The 21,704-nt window shown below is 51.7% G+C and overlaps 3 protein-coding genes across 5 annotated transcripts; 2 read left to right on the forward strand and 1 right to left on the reverse strand.

The window, feature by feature from the left end:
- Window positions 1–8,099: 8,099 nt before the first annotated feature.
- LOC120666492 lies at window positions 8,100–10,502 on the reverse strand. Its single transcript, XM_039946346.1, has 5 exons — window positions 10,200–10,502; window positions 9,651–9,705; window positions 9,467–9,523; window positions 9,271–9,348; window positions 8,100–8,845 (listed from the first exon to the last, which is right to left on the reverse strand). Exons 1-5 carry the CDS (start codon window positions 10,446–10,448, stop codon window positions 8,352–8,354), a joined length of 933 nt encoding a protein of 310 aa, XP_039802280.1. The 5' UTR covers window positions 10,449–10,502; the 3' UTR covers window positions 8,100–8,351.
- Window positions 10,503–10,658: 156 nt separating this feature from the next.
- LOC120666493 (rhodanese-like domain-containing protein 6) lies at window positions 10,659–13,894 on the forward strand. Of its 2 annotated transcripts, none has more exons than XM_039946347.1 (9): window positions 10,659–10,918; window positions 11,067–11,228; window positions 11,327–11,432; window positions 11,513–11,714; window positions 11,814–11,895; window positions 12,000–12,082; window positions 12,172–12,304; window positions 12,425–12,601; window positions 12,943–13,894. In XM_039946347.1, exons 1-9 carry the CDS (start codon window positions 10,730–10,732, stop codon window positions 13,681–13,683), a joined length of 1,875 nt encoding a protein of 624 aa, XP_039802281.1. In that variant the 5' UTR covers window positions 10,659–10,729; the 3' UTR covers window positions 13,684–13,894. The 2 variants fall into 2 exon arrangements, with proteins under 2 accessions (XP_039802281.1, XP_039802282.1); XM_039946348.1 differs by having other exon boundaries at window positions 10,682–10,918; window positions 12,425–12,596; window positions 12,959–13,894.
- A 208-nt stretch (window positions 13,895–14,102) lies between these two features.
- On the forward strand, window positions 14,103–20,815 carry LOC120666494 (intermediate cleaving peptidase 55, mitochondrial-like). Of its 2 annotated transcripts, XR_005671763.1 has the most exons (14): window positions 14,103–14,257; window positions 15,120–15,221; window positions 16,155–16,418; window positions 16,490–16,582; window positions 16,723–16,929; window positions 17,760–17,863; window positions 18,047–18,113; window positions 18,206–18,313; window positions 18,445–18,537; window positions 18,666–18,756; window positions 18,857–18,927; window positions 19,288–19,416; window positions 19,556–19,770; window positions 20,605–20,815. XR_005671763.1 is itself a non-coding variant. In XM_039946349.1 (13 exons), exons 1-13 carry the CDS (start codon window positions 14,216–14,218, stop codon window positions 19,661–19,663), a joined length of 1,479 nt encoding a protein of 492 aa, XP_039802283.1. In that variant the 5' UTR covers window positions 14,103–14,215; the 3' UTR covers window positions 19,664–20,020. The 2 variants fall into 2 exon arrangements, 1 of the variants encoding a protein (XP_039802283.1); XM_039946349.1 differs by lacking the exon at window positions 20,605–20,815 and having other exon boundaries at window positions 19,556–20,020.
- Window positions 20,816–21,704: the final 889 nt, after the last annotated feature.

Here is a 21,704-nt window from a genome sequence, read left to right on the forward strand (position 1 = left end):
AACCAAGAAGATTCCTTTAATTAATACACAATGAATGATAATCTCAATAGGTGAGGTACTGAGGTGCAGATAAGAAGTCCCTGGTTACTCACAATCAATGCAAGTCATGATCACAATATCATCTCAAACTCAAGGAACCAGTTCAAAATGCAACATGATCAAGTTACCACAGAAGAAATCCAAAAATGAGGTTTCATGATCATTAATTTTTTAATAGAAGATTGTGGAAATATGAAGCATCTTGACGTAAAACAAGCAAAATATATGTGAAGAACGATCATCATCATGATACAAAGATGAACAGTCCCTGGTTAAAAAGCAAACCTGAAACATCATAGAAAAACTCAAATATAACTAGGTAGCTGCTCGTCCGTGTGATTATAATATGGTGACAACAGGCTGATCAATCAAGAAGATTTCTTTAAAAAAATAGCAAACCCATGATTATCCCAACATTTGCAGTTGAAATGCTTCAAGTTAGCCCAGACGTGAACGTGAGCAAGATTCCCTAAGTTAATGCTAGTTATTGATCATTTGATGAATCTCAACCTGTATAGAACTTGTGAGATAATCAATATTCAACTTGTCGTGGTGTGGTAAACCACAGCCGGGTGGCGGAATGCACCCGCCTAAGCCCAGAGGGTGAGTACTCAGAGGTTAGCTGGGACTAGTTCGATCTCGCTGGAAGAACACGATGAACACAGCAGGTTTAGAGTGGTTCGGGCCGCCGGAGCGTAATACCCTACGTCCACTGTGTGTTGTATTCCCTTAGTATCGAGAGAGTCCGAGAGCTTGGGTGTCTAGTGCTCAGTTCAGCGTGAGTCTGTGTGTGTTCTATCTGTAGCGAGCGCCTCCCATTTATATCTCAAGGGAGGGGCGTACATGTCCGTTGGGTCCCCGACAGGTGGGCCCAATCGATGTAGTATAAAGTATCATACTGTTCATACATTATGGCGTTGCAGACGAAGGAGATCTCATTCCTGGATTTCCTTGGCTGCCCGCGGGGCTCTTCCGACCGGCGTGCTTTGCCCTGTCTTGTCGAAACGGCGCCAGGCATAGCTTGCGGCGTCGCCTGCAGCGTAGCTGAACTGTTAGAAGCTCAATTCTAACTCTCATTGAGCTGAGAGGATGACAATGAACTTGGGGCAATTTTCTGATTTTCTCATATTCACAAACTCAAAGCCATGCCAACCCAAGGGGCTGGGGATACATACTTATAGGCAGCCAAGGCAGGCAGCCAAAGCTTGCTGCAGCAAAAGATGCTAAGATGCTAGTCAAAAGAACTAAAGCTAGATGCTGTCCTAGCAAACTGACTGTCCTAGCAAGATGCTGTCCTAGCAAACTGAAATATGCTAAAGGAATATATGCCCTGGTCCTTGCAAGGACTCTATGCCTTATCCATCCAGCACAAAGACTTATCCATCATGAACCCCCTAAGTCTTGTGCGTCGTCGTGTGGGAGGATTGGACCATCCCGGTCCTGGAGCAGAGCTCAAGGAACTTGATCCTCCCAAGGGGCTTGGTGAGCAGGTCTGCAAGCTGGTCCTTGGTGTTGATGTAGCTTGCCTTGATGCTCCCGTCCTCCAAGCAGCCTCGGATGAAGTGGTACCTCACCCGGATGTGCTTGCTCCGTTCATGGAAAACGGGGTTCTTCGCCAAGGCCAGGGCGGACTTGCTGTCCACCCTGAGCTCCACCGCTCCAATGTCTCTGCCGAGTAGATCACCAAGCAGTCGAGCGAGCCAGAGCGCCTGAGTCGACGCAGTGGAGGCCGCTATGTACTCGGCCTCGCAGCTGGACAAGGCCACCACCTGCTGCTTGACCGACTGCCAGCTAACGAGGCACTCGCCAAGGAAGAAGAGGATCCCGCTCGTACTCTTGCTGGTGTCGATGTCGCCGGCGTGGTCGCTGTCGCTGTACCCGACGAAGTGTGCCGCCCCAGGGCACCTCGGGTAGTGGAGACCGTGGTCGAGAGTCCCCGCAACATAGCGGATGATCCTCTTCATGGCCTGCTGGTGCTCCGTCATCGGTCGCTGCATGAACCGACTGACGTAGCCGACGGAGAACGCCAAGTCCGGCCGTGTGTGGGCGAGGTAGCGGAGGCTCCCCACAAGACGCCGGTACTGAGTAGCGTCCACCTCCTCCGCCGTGCTGTCACGGCTCAGCTTCAGCCTCTCCTCCATCGGAGTGAGGGCTGGGTTGCAGTCGGTGAGCCCAGCGAGCTCGACGACGCGCTTGGCGTAGGCGGTCTGTCGAAGTGTGATCCCGGAGTCGTCCTGGTGCACCTCGATCCCCAGGTAGAAGGAGAGAGGCCCCAAGTCGCTCATCTGGAAGGTGGCCTTCATCTCCTCCTTGAACACTGCCACCTCCGCATCCTTGGTGCCGGTGATCACCAAGTCGTCGACGTAGACACCCACCAGCAGGGCATTGCCTCCTTTGCCCCGCCGGTAGATGGCCGCCTCGTGCGGGCTTTGCTCGAAGCCCATCCCCTTGAGCGTGGAGTCCAGCTTGGCGTTCCACGCCCTCGGGGCCTGCCGCAAGCCATAGAGGGCCTTGCGCAGACGTAGCACCTTACCCTCCTTGCCGGGGATCGCAAACCCCGGCGGCTGGTGCACGTAGACCTCCTCCTTCAAGTCGCCGTTGAGAAACGCCGACTTGACGTCCATGTGATGGACACGCCAGCCCTCCTGGGCAGCTAGCGCAAGGAGGAGTCGCACGGACTCCATCCGTGCCACGGGAGCGAAGGCATCGTCGAAGTCGACTCCCTCCTGCTGCACGAAACCTCGTGCCACCAGGCGAGCCTTGTGCTTGACGACGGTGCCGGCCTCATCCCTCTTCAGCTTGAACACCCACTTAAGGGTGATCGCGCGGTGACCGCGAGGGAGATCAGCAAGCTCCCAAGTGCGGTTCTTCTCAACCGCGTCCATCTCCGACTGCATCGCGGCACGCCAGGCCGCGTGTCCCTCGGCCTCTGCGAAAGACCGAGGTTCGCCATCGTCGCACGCGAGGTGCAACTGCGCCTCCAGGTCGTGAGGCACCAGTCCCGGCACCGGCTGGTCACCGAGAAGGTCCTCCATCGTACGGTACCGCAACGGCTCGCCGTCATGGTACGCGTCGACGCGCTCCTCGTCGTGAGAGAGCGGAGTAGCGAACTCCACCGGACTGTGCTCAGCACGAGCAGGTGTCGAAGTAGACGGGCCCGGAGGAGTAGCTATCGGTACTGGAGTGCGCGGCGTCGCCGGCTGTGGTGGTGCAGCCGAGGAACTCGGCGCAGCCGGAGTCGTAGCGGAAGGGCGTGGTGCCGCCGGTGTGGCGGGCGCCGGAGTCGGTGGAGGCTCGGGGACCGGGGTAGGCACGCTCGGCGAGGAAGAGCTGCCTACTCCCCCAGCTCCCTCGAAGTGGACGTACTCGACGGTGAAGTCGTCGTACGTCGGAGCCGAGCCGTCGTCCACCGCCTTGTCCCACGCCCATCCTCGCCCTTCGTCGAACACAACGTCGCGCGCCGTGCGCACATGCTGTGTCTCCGGGTCGAGAATGCGGTAGGCCTTCGAACCCGCCGCGTAGCCGATGAACACTCCCGGAGTGCTCCTGTCGTCGAGCTTGCCGATGTGGCCAAGCTCCTTGGCGAACGCGAGGCAGCCGAAGACCCGCAGGTGGGAGACCGCCGGCTTGCGCCCATGCCAAGCCTCATACGGCGTCATGCCGTCGAGTGCCTTGGTGGGCGAGCGGTTGAGGATGTAGACGGCCGTCACCACCGCCTCTCCCCAGAAGACAGCCGGCATCCCCCTCTGCTTGAGGAGGGCCCGGGCCATCCCCACAACCGTCTGGTTGCGCCGCTCGACGACGCCGTTCTGCTGCGGGCTGTACGGCGCGGAGTAGTGGCGCTGGATGCCCTCATCCACGCAGTACGCCGCGAACTCGGCCGCCGTGAACTCGCCGCCGTTGTCGGTGCGCAGCACGCGCAACTTGCGGCCGCTCTCCGCCTCCGCAGCAGCCTGAGCACGCCTGATGGCGTCCGCAGCCTCTCCCTTGCTGCCGAGGATCATCACCCACATGAAGCGGGAGAGGTCGTCGACGAGCAGCAGGAAGTAGCGCCGTCCTCCTGGTGTGACCGGTGTCACCGGGCCACACAAGTCCCCGTGTACAAGCTCGAGCCGCTCCTTGGCTCGAAAGCTCGCCTGCTGGGGGAAGGAGTGCCGCCTCTGCTTCGTCAGCACGCAGACGTCGCAGAGCTGCTCCACGTGGTCGAGGCACGGGAGGCCTCGCACCATCTCCTTGGCGCCGAGCCGCTTCAGGGCCTCAAAGTGGAGGTGCCCAAAGCGCTCGTGCCACTGCCATGCCTCGTCGTCCCTGCGAGCTGCAAGACAAAGAGGTTGGGCCACCCCGACATGGAGGATGTAGAGGCGGTTCTTCCCTCGAACCACCCTGGCGAGAAGCTGGCGACGGTGGTCCCAGATGCGGAGGACCCCGCTGTCGATCACCACACGGGAGCCGCTCTCATCGAGCTGCCCAAGGCTGATGATGGAGTTCCGCAGCGCCGGGATGTAGTAGACTCCGGTGAGCATCCGGTGCTCTCCGGACTTGGCGGTGAAGATCACGGAGCCCACGCCCTTGATCTCCACGGCGGAGGAGTCCCCGAACCTGACGGAGCCACCTACGTCGACGTCCAGGTCGGAGAAGAACTCCCGCCGCCCGGTCATGTGGTGCGTGGCGCCGGAGTCGAGGTACCAGCCATCGACCCTGTCGTCGTCGGAGCCGTTGCCGAGGAGAACTCGGGCACGCGGCTCGTCGAGGTGGAGTAGAGCGGTGACAGGCGGTGCCGTCGGGTGCGGCTCCATGTCCCCGTGGAGTAGGAACAGAGCCGGCTCGTCATCCGGCTGGGCCTCCGCGACGTGGGCTTGGCCCCCACGCCTCCGCTGCGGGCAGTCCCTGGCCCAGTGGCCGGGCCTGCCACAGTTGTGGCAGGCGTCGTCTCGTGCCGCCTTGGGCCTGTCAGCGGCGCTGCCCTGAGCATCTCCGCGGGCGCCACCCTCGGCGCGCCCTCGTGCCCCGGCTTGGGCACCTCCGCGCCCCTTTCGCGGCTTGCCGCGCTTGCGGCCACCTGTCGAGGAAGAGGGCTCCCCCCTCCTCCTGTCACCGCGCCGAGCCTCCCACTGCTCCTGAGTGAGGTGGAGCTTCCCACCGATGGAGATGCCTCCCGAGGGAGGCTGTGGCTCGTCGTTGTCGACGACCTTGAGGCGACCTATCGCCTCCTCGATCGTCATGGTGGAGAGGTCCAGCAGAGACTCGATAGAGCGAGCGGTCTGTCTGTACCTCTCGGGGACGCAGCGGAAGAGCTTCTCGACGGCTCTCTCCTCGTCGTAGGTGTCGTCGCCGAACTGCACCACCTTCTGCAGCAGAGTGTTGAGACGGAGGGCGAAGTTATCAACATCCTCACCTGGCTTGAAGGCCAGGTTCTCCCACTCCTTGCGAAGTGCCTGGAGAGTGGTCTTGCGGGCGCGGTCGCTGCCGATACGTGCCGCAGCGATGGAGTCCCAGGCCTCCTTGGCAGTTCGCTTCTTGGAAAGCGTGAACTGCATCTCGGACGGGGCTGCTGCGATGAGAGCATCTAGCGCCCGTCGATCCTCATCGTAGCCGACGTCGCCGTACCGGACTGCCTCCCACATGTGCCGCACCTGGAGCTTCACCTCCATGACTGCGGCCCACTCGACGTAGTTGGTCTTGGTGAGGGTGGGCCACCCACCGCCGGGACCGACGTCCCTGACCACCGCCTGGAGGCCGTGGTAGCCGGGGGCGCCGCCGCGCGCACCCCAACCAGGAGCGCCGCCACCGCCCTGCGCGCCGCCGCCAGGGGCGCGGCCGCCGCCGCCAGGGGCGCCGCCTCCGCCCTGCGCGCCGCCGCCAGGGGCGCGGCCTCCTCCGCCGGGTGCGCGGCCCATTGGACCGTCGCCGGGCGCACCGCCAGGCGCGCCGCCGTCCAGGCAGCCGCCGGGCGCGCGGGCCCCTGGACCATCGCCGGGCGCGCCGCCGTCCAGGCCACCGCCGGGCGCGCGGGCCCCTGGACCGCCGCCGGGCGCGCCGCCGTCCAGGCCATCGCCGCCGGGGTGGGCTGCTGCCCACCGCGTGGTCCGCTCCCGCGCTCTCTCCCTCTCCAACTCCTCAAGGTCCTCGTCGGCGGTGGCGTCGCCGGCGATGGAGCCGCTGAGGCTGCCGCGCAAGGTCTCAACCTCGACCTCCGCCGCACGCGCCGCATCCTCCGCCTCCTCTGCTTCCACCTCCGCCCTGGCCGCTGCCAGCTCCGCTGCAGCTAGCCTGGCCGCCCTCGCCGCTGCTGCAGCGGCTTGAGCCGTCGCTCGCCTGCGCTCCTCTGCCGCGGCGAGCTCGGCGTCTCGCTGGCGCCGTGCGCTCGAGGCGACCGAGCGCTGAGACGGTGCGTCGGACATGGCGCGCCTCCAAGGGGCTGTTGCGTGGAGAGGGGGAAGGGAACGAGGAAGAAGCTGCTGGTGCAGCAGCTGCTGCTGCTGCAGTTGCTGGAGCAGCTACTGCTGCTGCTGCTGTTGCTAGTGCAGCTGCTGCTGCTGCTGGTGCAGTTGCTGCTGCTGCTGGTGGTGGTGGTTGGGCTGCTACAGAGGCTTGGGAAGGGGAGGAGCAAGAGATATCCAACCTACAGGAAAGTACGGCTCGGATACCAGATGTTAGAAGCTCAATTCTAACTCTCATTGAGCTGAGAGGATGACAATGAACTTGGGGCAATTTTCTGGTTTTCTCATATTCACAAACTCAAAGCCATGCCAACCCAAGGGGCTGGGGATACATACTTATAGGCAGCCAAGGCAGGCAGCCAAAGCTTGCTGCAGCAAAAGATGCTAAGATGCTAGTCAAAAGAACTAAAGCTAGATGCTGTCCTAGCAAACTGACTGTCCTAGCAAGATGCTGTCCTAGCAAACTGAAATATGCTAAAGGAATATATGCCCTGGTCCTTGCAAGGACTCTATGCCTTATCCATCCAGCACAAAGACTTATCCATCATGAACGGCCGTGTAGCTTGCGGCGTAGGCGACATGATGGAAAAGTGCCGTGCCGTCGTATCCATTTAATGCGGCAGACGGACTCTGCGCGGATGCGGCGCATGCGGCTGCACTGTGTACCTCGGTAATATGCGGTCTATAGTGAGGCCTGACAAAGGCTGCCAGGCGTGCCGCGGCGGCAGAGCACGCCTCAACCACCCGCATTGAATGCGGTGGGTGGGCAAGTCTTTCAGCGGAAGTCCCGCGCCCGTGCCTGCGGGACACGTGGCGGCTCCGGACCCCCCCGGCGGCATGTTGGTTCTACGCGCGTGGGAGGTCCGGACGGGCGCGAGGAGGTCCCTATGGGGGTCCGAGCCCTCGGCTGTTGGCTCGGAGCTTCCCTTCCTCAGAGACACGTGGCGTCACCGGACCCGTCCCAGAGCGGGGAGCGGGTCCGGGGCCGTTGTCCTGGTGAGGAAAGAGCCTGACCGGTGGGGCCCGGCTGCTCCGCCCCTTATGGCGTAGTTACGGATGACTACGTGAGTCCTGCCTTGGTGTAGTAAGAATGGGTATACCTGCTATAGGGTACCGCCACAACTGTTGAACATTCTTTAGGTTTTATCATTAATGAAGTTCGCATAAGGTCCCCTCCCAATCATCATTCGCATCTCCAACTTGTGATCACATGATCAGAATCAAGTCGGCAGCAGCAATTCAATCATTCTATCTCAATAAAACTAGTAGTACAAGTCCCTCCAGTAAATGAAGTGGGAAAATGTTAATTCCTGCTCCCTGGCTTGAAAATAGACAAGTCAACAATTTCGGTGCACTGATGTTGAGGGAGTGCTGAATATGTTAGGTGTAACAAAATGAATCAGCAAATAAGGACTCTCCAACTCCAATCAACACAAAACTTGCAAGGTACAGCCCGCAGGAATTTCGCCACAAGATAGAAAGGAAATGCACTAGTTACCCCTTGGAATGGTACAGGACATGTGAAACTCCCTCTGAAGGGTTGACGCAAGCAGCTTTGTGGTCTCAGTGTGGACTCAACTTTTGCAGTCAGAGAGAGATGCATTTTGAACTCATAATAACTTACTTAAGTTTTTGGTTTTCTTGGCAAATTAAAGTGATACTCACAAAAAACAAAGGTGCACTAAAGAAGGCATCTACAATGGCTGTACCAATCATAGCACATATACCTATCTCATTATCACAGTAGTGGTCCTTGGCATCAGAAAAGGCACTAAGTGAAGTTCCCTCATCATTCAGATAGAGGTGGTCCTTTGTATAAGAGCTAAGAAAGACTTTAACTAATTGAAAACCACACACACTAAATCACTAATGCTACCTCAATACCTTTTCTGCTGTATACTTCTTCACCTTCAGCTTCCTGTTCCTTCTTCTAGTGTCTTGACTGTCTTCGTAATTGTCCTGATCAGCTTCATCAACATAAATAATTTCAGGTTCATCACCAGCTTCAACATCATCCTCATCATAATCAACAGACTCTAGTTCACTCCTGGCATTCCAATCCTCCTCTTCCTCTTCCTCCTCATCTTCATATTCATCATCAAAATATTGTTGAGCTCGCAGAGTGTGGAACTCTGGTGGGGGAGGGCAGTCTTCAGTAATTGCCTCATCCCGTTTCATAACAAGGTGTCGGATGATCCTTTCATCCTTGTCTAGCAGGGTCTTGAAGTCATTGATGTACCTTGACTCTATCTCAAAGTTCATTAGGATGTAGTTGGCATGTGTTGCTTTCTTTATTTTGTAAGCAAGCCTGCGCAATCCCCAATTGTTAAGCCTCCATATTCTTCCTTTCTTCTCCCTGACAAAATCTACAAGAGAAAAAGGAGAATATTTATATGCCAACTTTTCAGTAGTATATTGATCAACTATTGGACTAATCCAGAAAACATAGAAAATAGAGGTTCAGGCACATTGGCTGATTGAAACAAATGTAACATAAAATATTTACCCAAAAACAATAAGAATGAATAGATAAACAATATTTTCCTGTCCCCCCTTGAGATTGCATGTACAGCTAAAAAAACAAAGGATCCAAAAGTAAAACAGACAGATCGTAGCAAGCTTAGCAGGGAAACAGCTCTAGGAGGTCAAACTCATGACAAACTAGTGCTTTAGTTTGCCTTTAGGTAGTTAACACTAACTCATTAGTGAGTATAATCAGAGAGAAGAAGGGCCCCAACATGCTAAAAAAGATTCAGACACACAAATGATGTACGAGAGTTAAGAGATGCACCTTGTACTTTTGATCCAACATCTTCAACTTCTTCAACACGATCCTCATGAATTAGATAAACTACTTCATAGTGCCGCACTGTGAAAGGAAGATCAAGTTGAACTCATATAGCCACATGCAAATAATGAGCAAGTAATTCCAGGACACATAAACCATTAAAATAGCTGGAAAAAAGAGGAATGGAAAGGGCTCTTACTTCTTTTTAAATTCAAATCACTCTCAAGCTGAATGTTAAGAAAGTCATATAGCTTTTCTGCAAAAAGAAATTGGACTAGAATGGTCAAATATTTACATAAACCTCAAAAGGGAGTTTTACAATACCGAAATGAACATCTCAAAAGAATAGGAAACTTAATTATAGCATAAAAAAAGAAAATCACCTTCTTCTGCATCAGCAAATTCTGGTGCCACTTGACCATCCTCTCTCGCCATTTTCTGCCAAAAAAAAAAGACGGAATTAACATGTAGTTATATAACCTTCCATATAGCTTTTAGCATTCCCCTTCCAGAGCTTAAGAGTTTTCGTAGCAATGACCTCGTGAAAACTGCATCATTTATTTTTCTATTTCCTCTAGTAGTTAATACTTAGCAGTTCCTTCCACGAATTTCAGTTATATAGGCAAATGGCTCTGTATAATATAACATGGTGGCAATGGCTTAAGAAACTGCTACTAGATAAGAAAACTATTGCATTCTAGAGCCTCACACAAAATCCATCATATAAGACTAGACTCTCAAATGCACTAAAACCACATGCGAATCACTAGCGCCTCTTAACTCCAATTATTCGTCTGATTAACTGCCAGTTAAAAAAAATCATTCAATTCATCGAAGTATCTAGAATCAGAAACCCGAAAGGAACCATGCCATGTTCCTTGCTGGCCGCCCCGTATCGGGAAGCAGGGCGTGAAAAAAAAAACAATCCGCACCTTCCTAAGCAGGACGGCCTCGGGAAACAGCCCGGCGGCCTCGCCGGCCTTGGGAGCAAAGCTGTGCGTGTCCACCCGCTCCTCCGCACCCCCGTCCCCGCCCCTCCCCTTCTTCTTCTTCGCCCTGACTGGCACGGCCCCCCGCCGCCTCACGCCTCCAAAGGCGACGCGCCAGCAATTCATCCGCAGCGAAGCCGGTGGAGACGGCGCCAGGAGGGAGAGCGCCCGCGGCGCGGCGGTGGCCTCCATGGATAGGTGGCCGGAGACGCCGGAGAGCGAGGTTCTTGCCGGGGGTTTTGGGGGCGAAATGGGGGCGAGGAGAAGGTGGATAAGGTCCTTGGTGGGCCGAGCTAATTTTTGGGCTTTCCGGTAAATGGGCTGAAGTCTATACATGATGGCCGGGCCCATGGAGTTTTAAGTCTATTTGGAGGCCCTACCATGCTAGGCCCAGGCCACCACCACCTCGCCGTCTCCGTTTCGTTCTCCTCGCGACGCCGCCGCCGCCGTCGCCGCCGCTAGGGTTTTTGGCCATGGATGCAACGCGGCAGCCGGGCCAGCGTCGAGGAGATGGCGGCGGAGACCGCTACGGCGTGCTTCTCTACTACAAGTACGCCGAGGTGCCCAACGCCGCCGCGCTCGCCGCGTTTTACGAGGAGCACTGCCGCAGCCTCGCGCTCGTCGGCCGCGTCCGCGTCGGCCCCGACGGCGTCAACGCCACGGTGAGAAAGTCCCCCCGCTTTTCTCTCTTTTGGCGATCGTAGTCAGCGCCTTTGGGACGGAGAAGATCGAGCTCTGTGGATTTGTAGTGTTCATGAATGCATTCATGGCGACCTCACCGCACCGGCCTTCGCATTTTGGTGTTGCTAGCTCGGGGGACGGATGACGGCTCTAGAGAAGCACATCGCGGAGATGAGCTCCAACACCTTGTTCGAGGGCACGGACTTCAAGCTGGCTTCCTGCGAGGATCCAGTTGACGAGAGGGTCGCCAGGGAGTGCGGCTTCACCTCGCTCTCCGTCCGGGTCGTCAAGGTCCTTGTCTCTCCTTCCAGAAGAATGGTCTCACCTTTTACCATTCCGTCGAGCCATCCATTACTGGGTTTTGAAATGTTGCTGCATTTGGTCGGCAGGAGCTGGTTACCCTGTGCTCGAATCCCACATCGGCACCACCAGAGATTTCAAGTGCAGGGAGACACTTGTCGGCTGCTGAGTTTCATTCGGTGCTCCAAAATGTCGGTAAGTGGATTCTCAGACTGAGGCTTGTCCATGTTTATTTAGGAATGAATTATAGTTTCTAAGTTGGACTGTTCTTTTAGCTGGGACTAGTTTGGATGCGGTGGCATCTGTTGAGAAGAATGAAGTGGTTGTTGTGGACGCGAGGAATGTGTATGAGACGCGGATAGGCAAGTTCAATGTACCAAATGTGGAGACTTTAGATCCAGAAATCAGGCAATACAGTGACCTGCCTTCATGGATAGATGAGCATACTGAGAAGCTGCGTGGGAAATCAATTCTGATGTACGTTTGGCCGGATCTTTGAATTAACCTTGAATTGGACTAATGTATTTGGCAACATTTAGCAGGCAGCTTAACTAACTTATTGGTATTTATTTACAGGTACTGCACAGGAGGCATACGCTGTGAGATGGCATCAGCTTATATTCGCTCGAAAGGTGAAGGATTTGAGAACGTTTTTCAGGTAATGTGCTATACCTTTTTTTTTTCTTGTCCTTAATCTTGAATTCTGGCCATGTTTAAGTAGTTTGTATTGCTCATGACTGTTTATTTTTATGTTTATGTTAGCTATATGGTGGCATCCAGCGGTATCTGGAGCAATTTCCAGATGGTGGCTATTTTGAAGGAAAGAATTTTGTGTTTGACCACAGGTTGGTAGTCTAGTTGACAAAGCTCAAACTGTTCCCTTCAGGATTTCATTAGTTTCCTTACCGCTAGCCTGTGGAACCCTGTTTTCCAGAATCTCAGTGGGAAGCCTGAAAGAGAACATGCTTGGAACATGTTTAATATGTGGTACTTCCTATGATGATTATTCATCTCGGTGCCGTTGCAGCCACTGCAGAATGTTGGTATTAGTGTGCCCTACATGTCAGGTAGAGTCAATTACAATATTTTTTAATGCACTTTTGATGAAATGTTTCCTGATTGTCACATTAGTTTTATGCTCATTTGTGTAATTGCTTCAAAATGCAAACTTCTCTATTTTATCTCAGGATTCCACTAAGGAATATGTATGCGAGCTATGTCAAAAGAATGGAAAAGAACCCTGCCAAATATCAACAAGGCAAGACTGCAAAATACAGACAGGGCTATCTGAACCTTCTGGTTTTGAAAATAAATCCATAAGCAGTCACAATGTGACCTCCAAAGTTCCCTGGAGTAATGGTAAGGTCTGTATCAGTTTTCCGCTGCACTCTCTGGATGATACACAATTTATTTATCTCCTTATCATTGTGCGCATGGGTCTTATGCTATTGATAGAAATACGGAGCAAATGCATAGGCCGGGCTTGAAGAAGATATGTCAATGCATAGTAGCTTGGGTAGCCATAATATCAACTTATTTACACATGGCCACCAATTCTGAGATGGTTTGGGTCCATTTGCATTTTTGTTCTTCCCAATCATCTATTTATTCTGATGTTCTCTATTGCATTTAATCTGAACTTGCAGTTGCTTAAGTTAGCTATATGTACTTGGTATTTTTTAAGGTTGACCTTTCTCTAACTTAGGTGAAATGTTACACAGATAGCGAGCAGCTGAAAAAGCTGAGGATCCTCTGCTTGCATGGTTTCCGTCAGAACGCATCCAATTTTAAGGGAAGAACATCAGCACTTGCCAAGAAGCTGAAGCACATTGCTGAGCTCATCTTCATAGACGCTCCTCATGAGCTTTCTTTTGTATACCAACCGATCCAGGGCTGCTGCTCTGACAAACCCTCACCTCCGGCTGCGATTCCAAAACGGAAATTCGCATGGCTCATTGCGCCAAACACCAGCTTCAACGCCGAGCAAGACTGGAAGGCTGCAGATGTGCCGTTCGACCCACTTCAGTACCAGCAACAAACCAAAGGCTTTGAGGAATCATACACCTATTTAGAAAACGCCATCTCTGAGATTGGAAACTTCGATGGAATCCTTGGCTTCTCTCAGGGCGCCGCCATGGCCGCATTGTTTTGCAGGCAGCAGCAGAAGACATGTGGTGCTCCGAAGTTCAGGTTTGGGATGTTCTGCTCCGGGTATCCAGCACCAGTGGGCGATTTTGATGGTGAACCGATCAAGCTCCCCTCGCTTCATTGTTTTGGCAACGGTGAAGGCCATGACAGGCAGATAGCGAACAGGGCGAGCGCCGAACTTGCCGGTCTGTTTCAGCAGGATTGCTGCTCTGTGGTTGAGCATGATATGGGCCACATAATCCCCACCCGGTCGCCCTACATCGATCAAATAAAGGATTTCCTGTCCATTTTCCTATGAAATGTTTTCAGGTGATTGTATTCTGTTGTAAGTTGCTGGTGTACACAAGTTACGTTCTGAATGGCATCCACCCTGTTTTCTAGTAACTAGTAGTGTTTTCCCATCTGATTGTGGGAAACAAATTGAGTACCATACTGAGAGGATTACTGGTGCTTCGACATCAGAATGTCTTGAAATCATACATGTTGGTATTCAAATTTTAATTTCAGAACTGGCAAGTGGTGACTCGGACCGTTCATAGCGCCCGCCCTTTGTATTCGAATTTGCGATTGTTTGAACAAATCCTTGTCAAAATCATACCACTTCCCTAAAATTCAGACCTGCGTAATCGCGTTCCATGCCCATTAGGCGAACAAGAGAATTAACCTGTCTCGTCCAACAGGCCTAGTAGATCAGACGTGCTTTAAGATTGGTGACAGCTAGAGAGAGAAGGAAGACGCCAGGAGAGGGAGAGGGAGAGAGAGAGAGAGAGAGAGAGAGAGAGAGAGAGGAAGCGAACTCGAGCAAGGTTTTAGGGAGGCCGCCGACGGCTATGGCGGCGCGGCTGCTACGGAGAACGCTGCGAGCAACCGAGGTAAGCAGATCGCTGAAGCACCTCCCACCTCTCCTTCGCCCCACCCACCCTCCGTCCCTTCTGGCCCTTTTCTGGTTTTTCATTTTCTCGGAGGAGGGGAGGGGTGGGATTCTGCCTGCCGGCGCTGCTCTGCTTGCTACGGCGTCGGCTCCTCCGGACGCGTCGTATAGCTCTTCCGAATGGCTGGTGCTTGGGATGCGGCGTCTTGCTGAGCTGGATGAGCAGAAGCTCAGATATTCCGTGCTCTGGTGATTGGATTAGGCGCGAGTAGCTTCAAGGTAGCATCCTGGAGGCTGCAGCTTCGCGGAATTTTATCCTGGCTCGTAGAAACATCTTGGAATGGAGGGCACGTGTAGTATTAGCCTATAGGTGAAATAGTTTGGGATGGCCTCGGTGGGATGATTGGATTAGTTGTCGAGGAAAAAATTCCTCTATGTAGTGCCAGTAAAGCTTCTCTAACTGTTTGGTGGTGCTCTTTGTTAATTTGGGCTGAAATCGTGTGAGGATTGCACTTGCATCGTTTTCCTTGTCAGTAGGAAGATTTAAGCTTGTCACGGCTACGCTTGTATAGTTGTATTTACTGATTGTCGACTGAATCGGAGCACTAGAGCATAGAATCGTTGTTAGCTTGTTATGTGTTTGGTTGGTTAGTCCAAATGGCTAAGCTTCCCTTTCCTGATGAGAGAAGTGGCAGATTCTTTTCTCAGGCTGGGCTGCCAATGACCTTTCTCTTTCCTCCTAAATTGTTGTGAAATGTGGACTCAGTGCCTGCCGTTAGATGTCAAGGACACAAAGCAGATGTCTCTCTTTTACCATTGTTTGCCAGTACTGATTCGTCTCTTTCTTGCAATGTTGGACCCAGGTAGCACCTCGATTTCTATCTCATGGTGTGGTACAGCGAGCTGCATACACCTCTGGAGGAATAGTCGATATTGGACAACCGACGCCCCAGTCACACCCTGAGGTACTGCTGTTCTCATTACTTGATGCGGTGCCAAATTTTGCAGACATTCTAACACTTAGCCCTGTTTGGGTACAAAGGTTTTTTAGAGTTTTAGGGAAATCTGCATTTTTACAGAGTAACTTCGGTTTCAAAAAGTTATAAGGTGATTAGATACAACAAATATTAGTTTTGAAAACCATGATATCGAACTCGGAGCCTCTTTTTTCTAAACCATGGTTTTGACACCCCCTGTTTCTAAAACACTGATTTCTTGATACCATGATTTATCTAAAACAATGACATCGAAACGGGCCAGTGACTTCAAGTTTAGACACCGCTAAAGGTCACATTGTGTTTTGCATGTACCTGTTTTCTGAGTGCTGTAATATGTTGCCTATTAGCTATGTCAGTACCATTTCCCACATATAGCAATGCAACTCAATTTGTGTGCATACTTTCCCATCTGGTTAGAAAACTTGAATTTCTTTGTGAGAGATCCTGCAGGATGGGAAACATATGCCACTCAATATAAGATCTTACCATCTTAAGTTCCTCTTGTTCTGTATTAGTATCTGTAGCTAAGACCTCGTATACAGTTCATTTTCAAGCATATCTTATCCATAAGCATTGTAATCCTCGTATAGAGAAGTTGAAGTTAGGGTAGAATGTTGCCTCCATTGCTTACGATTTTGTCTTGTATTATGAATTGGATCTACACAAAGTACTTAAACATTATCAAATAAATTAGTTAGTCCACCTTGTAAGTTACAAGAGCAAATAATATGGTCCACAACAGGTGTTATGCCAAATATACCCACATCTGTAATATTCATGTCCACTGAAATATGCATATGTACAAATCTTGCTAAATTCATACCCTTCTATTATTTTGTTTGTCAATCTACTTGGTTGAATTTGTTTCTTAAACATTGTGCCACTGTCACTATGAGCCAGTTATTAGCTGATGGAGAGATCACACCAGGCATCACAAATGAGGAGTACATCTCTAGAAGAAAAAAGCTTTTGGAGGTGCTGCCAGAAAAGAGCTTGGCCATTATTGCCTCTGCTGATCAGCAGATGATGACCGATGTTGTGCCATATCCATTCAGACAGAATGGTGATTACCTGTACATTACTGGCTGTACGCAACCTGGTGGCATAGCAGTTTTGAGTGAAGAAACCGGACTATGCATGTTCATGCCTGATAAAAATAAGGAGGTAATGAATTCTTATTCTGATACCTTTTCTAGGAATGCCACACAATTCTTATTATTGTGTTATTCTGGTAGGATGTAGTTTGGCAAGGTCAAACTGCTGGAGTTGAGGCAGCTGTGGAATTCTTTAAAGCGGATAAAGCATTTCCACTTAGTCAGATGCAAAAGGTCTGCACTCGGATTTCTGCAAGCATTATTTTTTCTGTCAAATTTGATCACTACCTGTTATTTTCTGCTAGTACAACTTCGTTGGTTATTAGTTTATTACTGAATTTTCCACCACTAACACCATTGCTACTGTAATACAGATCCTTCCTGAAATGATCGAGCGGTCAAAGGGGGTATATCACAATGTGAAGGCATCGTCATCTTCTTACAAGAACTTGGATGCCTTCCGTCGGGCATCACTCAACAATAAAGTAAAAGATCTTGCATGTTACACCGATGAATTACGGTGGATCAAGTCAAAATCTGAAATTAAGTTGATGAGGGAATCGGCATCTATTGTTTCTCAGGTACAATTTGTTTCAGAAAAATACCTCTGGTATTCCACGATCTTAGTGTATCATCTTAAATTCTTAGTTCAACCCTGCATAGAGAGTTCGCTGAAATGTGTTTGATACTGCAATTCAGAATGATAGCTTAGCTTCTATCTGATACAGTTATTAGGAACTGGAGTGGTTGTGTTGGGAAGGGTCAAGAGGGTTTTTATTTCTTAGGTGAACTGTTGGGGTTGATGCGGAAAAAAACTGTTGGTAGTGGACTAGACATTAGCTAATTAGATAGTTATGGATGAATATGTAGTCCTTTTTGGTTCGGTAAACCCAAAGGTACAGTATTTCTATAATGACTATTCGTACTACGCTGTCCTGCTCATTTTTTGCTGCCTCCTGGTTGGCTCCATAACTCAGGTTTGTGCATTCAGGCACCCCACATAGTTCATCTCTCTATTATTGGTTGGGCCTCCAAGAGAGCCCGCTGAAATTATGTAGTCCTTTTTGGTTTGATAAACCCAAAGGTACACGATTTCCCTAATGATTATACTACCATGCTGTCATGCACATATTTCCCTGCCTCCTGGTTGGCTCCATAACTCAGATCTGTGCACTCAGACACCCCATATAATGTGTCTCCCTAATATTGGTTGGGCCTCCAACAAGAGCTCAATGAAAATACAGTATGTCTGGAATTTCTTGTTCAATTTGGGAGAAGGCAGGAATGTCTAAAACAGAAGATCAAGTGATTGTCTTTGGGACACATAAATACTGTGTTAACTATTTGACTTAAATCTGTGCGACAAGTTGAATCTTTCAGGAGTACTGACTTATTCTCTTCTCTTGATCAGTCACTTCTACAAACAATGTTGCTATCGAGGACCCACAGGGAGGAAAACCAGCTGGCAGCTAAGATTGAATATGAGTGCAAAATGAGAGGTGCCCAAAGAATGGCGTAAGCATTCTGCCGTGTATTCTTCCTATCCATTCATTTGTTAATTGATAGCTGAATTAAGTTCTTGTGCATATGCAACATGAGATCATAATTTGATCAAGGGACTACTCATTTTTCTTTGTTGATGGAGCAAGGTGCTAGTATCAGATGATTTACCTTGTGTGTTTTGTTTCCGTATCCTAGGTTCCATCCTGTAGTTGGTGGAGGTGCGAATGGCAGCGTTATACACTACTCAAGAAACGATAGAAAAGTGAGGACTTTTCTTCGCTCTCTTGGATCATTCCACACCTTAAAGCTATTTTTCTTTTAATTAAAGTCAATAATAACACAGCTGTTTCACAGATCAAAGCAGGTGATCTTCTGCTCATGGATGTTGGCTGTGAGTATCATGGCTACCTTAGCGACCTGACTCGAACATGGCCACCCTGTGGCAGGTTTTCACCTGCTCAGGTAAGTGCTCAATTTGTACCACCCTCTTTATGTCGACACAGTACTCTTATATTCTAGAAACAATCGCGGTCCAGTTTGGTGTTTTGAAGACTCGATCTCATATCTCAAATCCTCATCATGACTGACCCCAGGAAGAGCTGTACAGCCTAATACTGGAGACGAATAAGGAGTGCATAAAGCTCTGTAAACCAGGTGCCAGCATAAACGAGATACACAATCATTCAGTATGTCTTTTGGTGTCATTCTGGTTCTCTTTCAGTTTTATGCATTCTGGTTCTCCTTCAGTTTTCTGCAAGTATGTATATCAGATTTCATCTCAGAAGATCCTCATCTCAATATCTCTCGAACGCAGGTGAAGATGCTGATAAAGGGATTCCAGGAGCTGGGGGTCCTGGAGAAGGGGAAATCCATCCAATACAACTACCTGAACCCGACCGCGATAGGTCAGTCCCGCTGTCCACCTGTTCTCTAGATTTGGTGTTGAATGCTCCCGGGGGGGACCAGAGCATAACATGGCCATCTGCGTGGTGTCCCGGATTCCAGGTCACTCGTTAGGCATGGACATTCATGACTCGGTGACACTCCCCAAGGACAAGCCCTTGGAGCCCGGCGTGGTAAGTAGCCTTTCGGTGCCCTCTCTTAGTCTCTTCCTCCCTCCTACCCTAGTTATTCTGCTTCCCGTCCACTTACGTCGGTTTTGCACTGAATCTTCGTACACTAATCCATCTGGACTCACAGAATGTTGGGCTGTAGGCCTGTAGCGCTGCGCTGTGCTGTGCTCTTCTTTCCTTATCCGGCGTACCGCCGTCGATCCTGCGCTGCTGTCACCTAGTGCAGCGAAGTGCCGCGCTGCCATTGCCGGGCCCGGGATGGCGGCCCCCGGCGCCAATAACTCCCCGTCAGATAACTCCATTGTCGGGGCCGTGCATCTCCGGAGCTGGCTTGGCTGACGAGACGGATGCTCCCATGTGCAGGTGATCACGATCGAGCCCGGGGTGTACATCCCGCCGTCCCCGGTACTGAACGAGCGCGCGCCGGGGAGGTTCCGCGGCGTCGGGATCCGCATCGAGGACGAGGTCCTCGTCACCGAGGACGGCCACGAGGTACGTGCCGCGCGCGGCGTGGCGTTTTCTGCTCTGCCCGGTTGGGCATTGTGCGCCGCCGGCCGGTCACTCGCCGCCGGGGTGAATGGGTTGCACTGGATCACTGACTGGTTGGTTGGCTGCTGGGGTGTGGGCGCAGGTGCTGACGGCGTCGGTGCCCAAGGAGATCCCGCACCTGACCACCCTGATGAGCATGGGCGTGGAGGCGGCGGCGGACGGCCATGAACTGCGCGCAGCATGGAGCTGATCGGTCGAGGCGGCGCGTCGGCGACGGGAGCGCCCATACTGCCGGGATCGCAGCCGCAGCCGCAGCCGCGGCACGTTGGCATTCATTGGCGCCGAAGCTCGGCCATGCTTAGCCCTGCTAATGGGTTGGAACTCGCACCATATTCAACCCCACCCAAAATTAATATATTTAGATACACAACTCCACCCAACCCAATTAGTTAATTTCTCAACTCTAACCAACCCGCCCCATTATAAGCGGGTAACCCATAAAAACTCATGGGTTCTACTATGTAGAGGAATTTAGTGGTTCTACACTTAATGTGGGGACCACATATATGTCTAGCCACACTACTTTACACAGAGTATCTGTCAGTCATATTGACTCATCTCTAAAAATTTCAGTCAATTTCGATAAAATTTTATAGTGTGAACGCGAGATTTTAATTCTAGGGTCCGGCTCTTGATGTGGAGCCCACGTGTAGTTCTAGCCACGTTGCTTTGCACAGAGTAGCTGCTAGTCGTACTGAGTCATCTCCAACAAATTTCAGTCAATTTCGATAAAATTTTATAGTGTGATCGCGATGTTTTAATTCCAGGGTCTGGCTTTTTATGTGGGGCCCACAGGTAGTTCTAGCCACACTGCTTTGCACAAAATAGCTGCCAGTCGTACTGAGTCATCTCCAACAAAATTCAGTCAATTTCGATAAATTTTTCTGATATAAACACGTGGTTTTAATTTCAGAGTCCAGCTCTCACGTGAGACCCACATTTATATATAGTTATACTATTTTGTAAAAAGTATCCATTTCAACCCACCCCAATCCGCATCAACCCGCATTTATATAGAAACCGCCCCGATCCATCCCATTAACTAATACAACCTATTATAACTCATCCAAACACACTCCATTTCAAAACCCACCCTATAAAATCCATTTCAACCCAACCCATTAGCAGGCCCTCCGGAGCGCGCGGACGGGTGCCCGTTGCGTCCATTGATACTGTCGGTATGGCCACGGGGACGGACAACAAGCGTTAACAGCCAGCCTGCTCGTCTTGCCGGGACCGGGAAAGCACAGGATGGTTTTCGTGCATCCAAATTCTTCTTTTTTTTGCCCGAAACATTGTACAACAAGTGTTAACGTCCATGTTCCTTGACACGGTTAACCGTCGTCGTCCCGTGCGGTTGGCCGGCAGGAAAGCCTGGACCTGACCGTCCGCTCGTGGGCGCGGGGGAGACCTCGCCTTCGCCGTGCCGCGCACGTACGGGCGGATCTCGGAGCGCAGACCAAGAGCAGCGGGAGCGCGGGGCCGGGGCCGTGGCCGGGGGCCGTGGCGCCGTGCTGCCGGGCTGCTTTGAATGCGGGGGCAGCGAAGCCGCGTTGTACGGGGGCCACGGGACGCCCACCACGCACGCACCCTCCGACGCGTGCCGTGCGCCCTCGAGAGGGGGGAGAGAGAGAGAGCGCGGGTGTTGCGGCTCAAGCAGAACCCCCTGCTGCTGCAGGAAAAGGGCATCCATTTTTTCGCGAACCTCGCCTGAACAAATCTAACGATCAACCGCCTCTCCCTCTCTCTCCTACCCCCCGTTGCCTCACGTCACAAGTGAGCATCCATTTTTCGCGAACGGTTAGTAACCATTTTGGAGGTCTCGTACCAGCTTTAACTTCACCCGTTTCGTGCAAATTGAGGTGCATCAGACCCTTCCAAACGGCCCCGCTTGAGTCTTGAGAGGGTCATAGTGTCGGGTACCATGATTAGGGGCGTTCGAATTAGGGGATTAAAATCATTCTAAAAATACAAACACATGCTGGGCAACCGGACCCACGAAGAGCTACAGCCTTCTTCCAATCTGGATGAAAGGAAAGGACTCAAAGAAACCCAACACGCGGCCCACATACGCAGTGCGGCCCATCCGAACCCCCCGAACCCGCGGGGTGATCTCCGCCTCGCTCGAGGGCTCCCCGCCGAAGCCCTCGACTGCGCCCCGCGCCTCCGCCTCGCTCGAGGGTAGCGAGTCTGCCCTCGAGAAAGCAGAACATCTCCGCCTCGCTCGAGGC

Source organism: Panicum virgatum, chromosome 3N (genome assembly GCF_016808335.1).
Source record: "Panicum virgatum strain AP13 chromosome 3N, P.virgatum_v5, whole genome shotgun sequence".
NCBI lineage: Eukaryota > Viridiplantae > Streptophyta > Magnoliopsida > Poales > Poaceae > Panicum > Panicum virgatum.

Coding starts and splice junctions, on each gene's coding strand:
- LOC120666492 (XM_039946346.1), bottom strand. CDS start 10,448: ATGGAGGCCACCGCCGCGCCGCGGGCGCTCTCCCTCCTGGCGCCGTCT. Junction 9,524..9,650: donor ATTTGCTGATGCAGAAGAAG/GTGATTTTCTTT, acceptor TTCTTTTTGCAG/AAAAGCTATATGACTTTCTT. Junction 8,846..9,270: donor TGTTGGATCAAAAGTACAAG/GTGCATCTCTTA, acceptor TTTCTCTTGTAG/ATTTTGTCAGGGAGAAGAAA.
- LOC120666493 (XM_039946347.1), top strand. CDS start 10,730: ATGGATGCAACGCGGCAGCCGGGCCAGCGTCGAGGAGATGGCGGCGGA. Junction 12,305..12,424: donor TAGTGTGCCCTACATGTCAG/GTAGAGTCAATT, acceptor ATTTTATCTCAG/GATTCCACTAAGGAATATGT. Junction 12,602..12,942: donor TTCCCTGGAGTAATGGTAAG/GTCTGTATCAGT, acceptor TCTCTAACTTAG/GTGAAATGTTACACAGATAG.
- LOC120666494 (XM_039946349.1), top strand. CDS start 14,216: ATGGCGGCGCGGCTGCTACGGAGAACGCTGCGAGCAACCGAG. Junction 15,222..16,154: donor CGCCCCAGTCACACCCTGAG/GTACTGCTGTTC, acceptor ACTATGAGCCAG/TTATTAGCTGATGGAGAGAT. Junction 16,930..17,759: donor CGGCATCTATTGTTTCTCAG/GTACAATTTGTT, acceptor TCTCTTGATCAG/TCACTTCTACAAACAATGTT.